The sequence below is a fragment of the Fistularia commersonii genome, chromosome 2 (genome assembly GCF_037954325.1).
Source record: "Fistularia commersonii isolate RoL2024-O1a breed Wild chromosome 2, RoL_Fcom_v1.0, whole genome shotgun sequence".
Classification (NCBI taxonomy): Eukaryota; Metazoa; Chordata; class Actinopteri; order Syngnathiformes; family Fistulariidae; genus Fistularia; species Fistularia commersonii.
The window spans coordinates 15,115,573-15,124,558 of NC_141285.1; the positions used below are offsets into that span (position 1 = coordinate 15,115,573).

General features: G+C 38.7%; 1 protein-coding gene across 1 annotated transcript; it reads left to right on the plus strand.

Moving 5' to 3' along the window:
* Nucleotides 1-2,575: 2,575 nt before the first annotated feature.
* On the plus strand, nucleotides 2,576-8,973 carry morn4 (MORN repeat containing 4). Its single transcript, XM_086169805.1, has 5 exons — nucleotides 2,576-2,642; nucleotides 3,560-3,633; nucleotides 6,310-6,424; nucleotides 6,974-7,083; nucleotides 7,175-8,973. The coding sequence occupies exons 2-5, from the start codon at nucleotides 3,567-3,569 to the stop codon at nucleotides 7,321-7,323; spliced, it is 441 nt and encodes a 146-aa protein (XP_086025931.1). The 5' UTR covers nucleotides 2,576-2,642; nucleotides 3,560-3,566; the 3' UTR covers nucleotides 7,324-8,973.
* The last annotated feature ends 13 nt before the right edge of the window (nucleotides 8,974-8,986 follow it).

Consider the following 8,986-nt stretch of genomic DNA (forward strand, 5'->3'; position numbering starts at 1 on the left):
GGACTGATAGTTGCTGTTTGTCTTTGTTGTTTGTTTATTCTCCTGTTTGCCAGATTTTACAAAAAACAAGAGACCATTTTTATTTAATTTAGAAGGTGTGTGTGTGTGTGGGTGTGTGCTTGGGCTTTAAAATAGCAGGGACAGGTATATGTTTCCAAGAATGGAAGTGATCGCACAGCTGGATCTAGATCTGTGTAAGACAAGAACCCAAAGCACAGATACAGAACTGCACTATAGTGTTATCTCACTATACCTTAAAATGCTGCCAGCATGTGGCGACTGGTTCTTTGAAAATAAGCAAAGTATCATGCTGGTGTGATTTTTGCAGAGATATTGTGAAGACTGCAACAGGACCCAATACGAAGCGTAGAAATAAAAATGGGGCTCTGTATGTCTTGCCATTTCTACAATGCAAACATTGTTGACCATCATTCTTTCGTGGTATAATATTCAGCTGCAGATTTTGAGGTCATTCTCATGAAACTATTAAAAACACCAGGGCATGAAAGATTTTGATAAAAATCTATCATTTGAATTTTGTTGCCAATTCTGCTGAAATTCTAATCACCATGCATCACTTTCTGAGTGTTGTTATTTTGTTGTAGTTGTTGTTGTTGTTGCTGTTGTTGTTGGTGTTGTTGTTTTTTCTTTTTCTTTTTTTTTTATTTTACCATGAAGAGGTTATTTAAGATAAATTGTGGATATGTTATGATTGAATCAGTATAGCTTCCAGTACTTTCAAAATGAATCCCAGGCAGTGTCCCTCACATTTGGCAATTATATTATGTAGCCATTAAATCATGGATCTTTGAATTTTCATTCATTCATTCATTCATTCATTATATACTATACTATACTATACTATGCTATACTATACTATACTATACTATACTATACTATACTATACTATACCTCTTATCCTGCACTCAAGGTCGCAGGGTGGCTCAAGCTTATCTCAGTAGGCACTGGGTGGCACGCAGGGTTTACCCTGGACCGTTTGCCAGTTGTTCACTGGGCCACATATAGAGACATCCAACCATTCACTCTTCCATTCACACGTCTGGCCATGGGGAGAACTCCACCCAGAAAGGCCCCCCTGACAGATTCAAACCAGGGACCTTCCTGATGTGAAGCGGAAGTGCATACCACCGTACCACTATGCTGCCTCAATTTTAATTATTGGGAAAAAGAAAATCTCATTTGGTAATGTATACAACTTTACTTTCTCGGAATATTTAATGGGTTGTGAGTCACGCTGAACTGCTAGCTTTCACACAAAGGCCGCAGAACTATGTCGAAACAATGACTCCACCGTTATGACTGTGTCTGTTGCACAAACTGCGCAGACATTTTAAACAAAGCGGTTGCTGGGCTAAAACACTGCAAAGTATAAAAATCGAAAAATATATAATGAAATAAAATAAACACAGAGAAATTATCCAGATTTCTAGACTTGATAATGAACAGAAATGACAGGAAAAGGTCATCTGTGCACTGAATCTGCGGTCATACAGTCCCTGCTGATCCACAGTACCCGGTTCTAATGCTTCACTTAAGCCCGGACTATTTACCAAACACTCAGCTGACTTTTGATTATTTAAACATAACTTCAGTCTGTTATGTTGTATCCAGGACTGTTATGTCCTTCTTCTCGCGTTCAAGTACGAAACCATCGTTGGTAAAACTAAAGATTATTTTGATCAAAGAGATATGACAGCATATAAGAAGGTCTGACATACCGGAGGAGTGATAAGTTTTAAACCAATGTGAGATGTAGCTGGTACAGTGTTTACAGTCCCTGGAACAATATATTGTACATTTCAGCCACCAAAGCATCCTAATCTACTAGTACCTCTTTCACCATTTGAGACATCAGATAAAAAAGGTACTTGACCAAGGACAGCTATTTAAGCCCACTTCTTTCTAATGTGCCTATACTGCAAATACTTTATCTCACCCAATAGGGGTGAAGTAGGAATGTCAAGGATAATTGTAGTTTTCGAGTTGACAAACGTCAATTATTTTATAGGCGCTGTAAGACCCTACAAATTAGTCTGGAGAAAAGCCAATTAAACTGCAAATTCGTGTTGTTAGCTGCAACGCTGAGCTTTTAAGAAGCTTCGGAAATATGGCTTTTGTAAAAGTGTCCGCGACTGTCTTTGGAAGAAGCTCACAGGGTCAATAATGAGCCAATAACTGTCAGGCAACGCAACAGCGCCGTAGCCAGGGTGAGTCTGATGTAATGCTGCATTCATGTTCTATCGGACCTTTTAGTAATTGAGATCAAGTGCCTTTGCGTTGCATTAAACGTGAACAAGACCCTTACCAAAAAGGCAGCATCGCAGAGGATCTGTGTGTACCACAACATTAACAACAACAAAAAAAACAATCTCTACATCATATTGTCCGGTCCGAATCACAAACATTGTTGATTTAATGAATCCTGCATCCAACGCGCGCAATTCGAATTTCTCCTCGTAAAAAAGCGGATGCTATTAAACTGTCTCTATAAGTACGGATGATGAATTTTACACGTGAACGCAACGCTCACTACGTTTCCAAGCCGGTGTGCTCATATTTTTACGCCCCTCTGCTCCCGCACGGAGGTTCCATGCTTCTGAGACAGCAAACGCACCGTACAGGTAAAAATAACACAAGATAAAATACATTATTATCTTTTTAAATAAAGACATTCGTTGGATTAAAAAAAAAACATTTCACTGTTGAGCTGCTAGAGGTGACTCGGTTTTGTAGGCGAGACGCCGTATTCAAGCAACCTGTTTCCAGGGTTACAGACAGAGACAGCGATCCTCAAGTTGGATACTTACAATAACATTCAGCAGTCCGCCGTGTTGATAAATCACGAATTGTTTGTCAGGGAGGGTCAAATCACACCTGTCCGCCATCCTAGTAACACAGGGTCTGCCGGCAGACACACAGCATCGTCCGAAAAGGTCACCAAGCGACTGTCTTTGTTTATGTCTGCGGTCGTGCTACTGTCACGTTTTCCGGCTTACACCTTTACAGAAGGATTTTCAGCAGCGCGAAATGCAGCCGACACACACACACACACGCACCTCACAAAATCAACGGCAAATGGCATTACAACTGCATTGTCAATATATTTTCTCCCCCAAAAGCTAAATACAGAAAAGCCAACCATGAAGGATGCCTTCTCTGAAATACTATGATGAAAATCATTACAGGGGGGAAAAAAAATCAAGGCTCCTCTTACCTCCCATATTCTCTCTCTTGTTTAATCCATTGATTTATTCTTGTTTGTTTGTTCTTGCATTACAAAAAGCAAGACATTCACTTTTGTTTTAGATTTGAAAGACGTCCCCCCCTCCCCTTCACCCTGTATTTGATTGACATTGAAGCTGAAACCACTTTCATAATCCCATTAGGGGAAAGTTCTTCCTTCTGCTCCCCAGTCAAAAAGGTCAGAGGTCATGGTCAATGGAAGAGGTATAACCAGGGCAGATGCTGAGCACCCTCTATGTGTCCGAATATAAACTGAATGCCACACCATTTCTTTTATTCTGTTTGTTGAAAACAGGGCTGGCATGACTCTTACCAGAGGATCTTTCACCTATGCCACTGGAGAGGAGTACCATGGCGAGTGGAAAGAAGGCAAGCTATTGCTTACACTGAATTATGGATGAGGTTTGTCTGCAGCCTCACTAACTCCATTACCAAAATGAGACGATTTGTCACTTGGTTCCACATTATACGGTCGTGTTATTTTCATCAGTCTAATGATTTGTTTGCCAGCATCAGACTATCACAGATATATCCATATCTGCATCTATATTGGTTGGTATAAAAATGCAGAATCTTCATTTTTCCATGTTACATATCTAATAACCTTGTTGCGCAATCATTATTCACAGGATGGTGCTATTTGGATGACTATTATTTTATGTCAGGACATCAAATTCCAAACTGTTCTCACAAAACCTGACCTGTATATTCTGTCGCGTTGTTAACTAACCAAAATTCGCCTTGAATGTCATTTAAATGTTAGTATCCACACAATGTGTCATTTTCATGTCTTTTGACCTTCGGTATTAGGGTGACTTTTCGTCTAGTTTCTTCATTTTGGCATGAACAGTTGTAATTTACACTTAAAATGTAATATCACTACAACATCTTTTAGTTAAAAGGACATCCAAACATCTATACTTATTACCTTGCAGCCAGGGGTCTTTGGGGGCTTGAATCCTATCCCCGCTGTCATTGGGTGAGAGGCGGGGTTCACCCCGATCCCTGGGCCAGATATAAAGACAAACAACAACTCACTCTGTCATTTACACACACTGGGTGTTTTAGGGTCCCACTGAACATACCATATGTCTTTGGACTCTCGGAGGAAACCGGAGAACCCAGAGTAAACACATGTAGACATGGGGAGAGCATGCAAACTCCTGTCAGTATCAAACCAGGGACCTACTTGACCACTGTGTCGCCCCCGTTAAATGGACTCTTGTTTTTTTTTAAACGTTGAATGTGGTAACTTTTTGAAAATTGACTACAATCAGGATCCAACTGACTATTAAACTCTTAACTCTAATGTTTTGGTATCCATATTGGCTCCTAACATTCAGTTTACAGAAGAATGTTTTTATTTATTTACTTACACAATCAAAGCAGGAAAAACACAACACCTCCCAAAAAGCGTGATATATAGATGAATTAAAAATACAAAAAATACAGAAATATCCAAAGTCATCCTAACCAGCATAGTAAGTGACCTACATAAAATAACATGTGTATTTGAAAAAACTTGAGGTTAGGTAAATCTTAACAGCAGAAATGTAAAACTACAAGTATCTATGTACATCATATTGCAATGTATTCAAATGGAACTGAAACTTCTATGAAATTTAGCACGACTTGGAGGTGAGGTGTAAACATCTGGCATGCACTAATGTGCAGTTTGACGTGAAGTACACTTTGCTTGCTCGAGAAGTAAAGCAAACTGAGGAAGAACATTTGTTAATGAAAATGGATTTCTGGATGTTAGTTTTGAAAATGTATGAAATTTTGAACTGATGATAGAAAGGAATGAGGTGATCCCTTTTACTGGTGCAGTACATGGAGCGGGCGGAGGTATAAGGATCTTTAGGCGGATGGCAGTCTTAGCTTTAGTTAAAAAGCATTGAGCTCTGCTCTCACTGCACACAGATGGATGCCATGACACTGACATACATGCTCAAGCTATTTAGTCAAATCCTTAGCCAGCATTGGTAGCCCATGAGGAACCGAGCCAGATTTACCAGCTCTGGCTTTGTCAAATCTTCTGGATTACACCTTGAACCTGTTAGTGAAATCTTAGAGAGGGCTTGCTGCTGGTTGGAAACCAGTTCAATGGAGGTGCATGTAAATCCAGCAATTTAAATTTGTGTCCCTTACAGGTAGGGCTGGTAAGTTTTGCTGCTGCTAAACATATGAAGGCATCCTAATTAGTTAAACTCATGCATCCTGTCACCCATCACACCATGTTTGCCGTGGCAACCGATTGAGTCTACTGGATGGAACCGATGTCCAAAAAAATTTTCAGTCTGAAGCTTCTGATGCAGAAGTTACACTTTGGTAATTTACCATCGCCTCCAAGGAGGGGCATGCAAGAACATTCCTTGGCTGCTTTCACAGTCTGGATCTTAAAGTAGAAATCCTTGCTAAAAAATCTGCTGGATTAGAGTGCGGTAATTCCCTCCACGCAGGAGGCAGATGGGGCTTCTAATTCAAAATTAAACCTCTAGCTGACAGAAGTGGGGCTGAGGCTTCTTAAATCTAAGCACGAACCGACTCGTGATGCGTTGTGGCTCCAGGACGCCATATAAAACCCTCAGTCTGAACTTGTTGTCTTTTCTTGTTACGCGCTATTTTTAGAGTGGTCATATGTCGGCAGAGCAGGCCAATAAACATTAGGGTGACTATTTTCAAATGCCTCGTTTTGATATTAAAGGACTTTATTAGAAAGTATTCTTACGTGGATAATCATGGTGAGAAGCGGTTCAATTTAACTGTAGATTTTCAGTCTATTAAAAATCATCATAAAACACATCTGTTAATATTCAGTATTGACTAAATTACTATTATGCCCTTTCCTATCCATAAGTTGTCCAATAAAGTTTGATGTCAGTCATTTATATACAGTTTTCATCTGCAAATGTGTAATAGTTCTGTTTATCCAGCATTAAGTTTGATGGTGTATTTTATTAGACTTTGACAGGACATTTTATGATTCAAACATTTCCCTGAAGTTTCAACCATTAACTGACTTGGCTGCATGTGATTTTCCAGGTCGGAGGCACGGTGTCGGCCAGCTCAAGTTTCAAGATGGAACCTGTTACACAGGCCAGTTTGAGAATGGGCTTTTCCATGGCTCTGGTGTTCTGCTATTTACAGATGGATCAAGGTGTGTAAACAAGAGCTTAAATCTCACATTGTGGAAACGTGAGAACGTAGAAAACAATAATACCTATAGAAATAGCAAAATCTCACCTATCAGGATATGAGCTGCTGTGTAACAAGTCAGTGCAGCAGCACTGTAATGTGATAAAAAAAAGAGAGAGAATACAATTATACAATATACACTGAAGCTGAAATAATTCTTTAGATATCTATTTATATATTTAGTTCTCAAATTCACTAAAATATGCATTTTTACCTGAACTACATGAACATTGATGGGGAACTATCTGAAAGAAAGAAGGTGAAATTGCTAAATAAACAAAAATGACCAGTGAATAACTTGGAAAAAAAATTATTTAAAAGTAGCCAGATGATTCCTCTAAGGTCAGTAATTCTTGAATTATCCAGAAATTGTCTATCAAACGTGGTCAATTGCTTGCTAAATACTAAAAACATCATGAACCCTGAAGACCACGAGATTATTTCGACCTCAGTAAGTTTACAAATGGCAAATGTAATTTTGCCTCTTGTGCCTGATTTTCTCCATTTTCAGGTATGAAGGAGAATTTGCACATGGGAAATTTCAAGGGACTGGAATCTTCAGCCGATTCGATGGCATGAAGTTTGAAGGAGAATTTAAAGATGGACGTGTTGAGGGATATGGTGAGTCTGTCCCCATGCTGGAAAAGATAGTGCTATAAAAGCGTTGTCTCTTTATGGTTAGTGCCACTGTCCTATGTGTCTGTGCCTCCAGGGCTATTGACTTTCCCACATGGAACTCATGGGGTACCGCGAAACGAGGGTTTGTTTCAAAACCATAAGCTGCAGAGACGAGAGAAGTGTCCGGGAGTGGTGCAACGGGCACAGGCGTCAGCCTCTCACGCTCGTAGCTTGTCAAACTGACTGTTGCAACCTAGGAGGAGACATGGTCAAGGTTCCAGCACCTTCCAGGAGGGTCTCAGGGACATGTACTCATGTACTCCCTCCTTCTCTCTCCCCGACTGCTCTTCTCAATCTGTCTTTTCTTTTGATGCATATTCAGTGCTTTGCCTTCACAGTGACTTGGAGAGCCCATGCAGTTTTACCAAATGACTTCTGTATGACCGATTTGAAATGCACAAAATTATAATGAAGCACATTCTTTTTGAACTTCAGGAGTCACATGAGCAGCAAGTTCAGTTGTTTGAATCTGGGATTTGTAGATTGAGGTGATTTGCTGTTGGAACTAAATAGGATCTCTCTTGTGAGCATTTCTTTGCACATGTAGTGTTGAAGTGAGAAATGTTGCCTCTTAGCTTAAGAAATATCATGATTTCTTGTAAAACAACTCTTAAAAACATTGACTTGCAAATTTATTTACCGGGATACAAATTCGTATTCATAAATTCTGGTTCTAATTTATAAATTACAATTCAACAAATATTAAGCACACTTCTTTAGCCTGATAAAAAGTCTAGCACTGTGGGTTGCAGTCTCCTTGATGATTGTGAAATAAATCCAGAACCTTTTCTCAAACAAACAAAAATAAAAACTCATCATTGTAAAACCTTAGAATGTTGTTGACATTATAATACATTTAAATACAGCTTGAGCAGAGCAAAGTGCCCACATAGAATTTCAAACTGCAAGATAAAAGAAAGACAACAACACACATAATGGTGACAGCATTAAGCTGCACAACTCTCAGAAGAAAAAATTGTACCAACAGGAGTTGATCAAAAACATTAAATAAATAAATACATAAATAAAATTATGTGCAAACAGTGACTCTCGACAGCACATATTTGATTTAAACGGGCATTTTTGACTTGCTTTTACTCCTTTCTCCATTTTTAAAAATGCAGGGGATCCATGACTTCCTGGCATCCCAGAAAACTTGGAAAATGATTGTTTTTCCTCGAAAATCACTCTTACGTTTTCGTTTATTTATTTCTATTAAAACAACAAGAAATGACTTAAATACCTTGAAAATGAGAAACAATATGAGTGAAAAGCTGAAAAAATATATTACTCTCCAAAATAATGAAGAAATCAGCTAGATATGTTTAGAAATGGTATGAAAACACATGTTGAAATACCTAGGAACTTTTATAAATGTAAGACATAAGTATGGAAAACCAGAGTTCACATTGCACTTTTTAGTAAACACAAATTGTAAAGCCTTTGTCAATACAATTTTTAAAAGGAATAAATACAGAGATTATTGCCAATGAAAACAATGGAATAAATATATTTGGCATCGCATTAATTTTATTATGCTGCTTGAACATTTATGTTGGTATACCCAATAAACTGAAAAACCAGTATATAAATACCGGTATTTACTATTCACATGCTACAATCAATTATAACAGTCATATCTTAGTGCCGCTGCAGCCTGTATCGTTGTGTTTCACCAGTATTTGAACAGAGTAGTACTCACATTTGCCTTAAAGACATTTCACGATATTAAGTACAGAATTCATGATGGTTGTGCATCGTAGCCTGTTTTTACTCTGCATCGTTTGTCCTAAATTGTCCGTAATATTGATGAATTCTAGCTGTGGTTGCAGACAGCCCTCGCTGA

Bases quoted from the DNA above. Each gene is read 5' to 3' on its own strand.
- morn4 (XM_086169805.1), top strand. From the start codon at position 3,567: ATGACTCTTACCAGAGGATCTTTCACCTATGCCACTGGAGAGGAGTAC. The intron at 3,634-6,309 runs GCAAGCTATTGC...GTGATTTTCCAG, and splicing joins CCATGGCGAGTGGAAAGAAG to GTCGGAGGCACGGTGTCGGC. The intron at 7,084-7,174 runs GTGAGTCTGTCC...CTGTGCCTCCAG, and splicing joins TGGACGTGTTGAGGGATATG to GGCTATTGACTTTCCCACAT.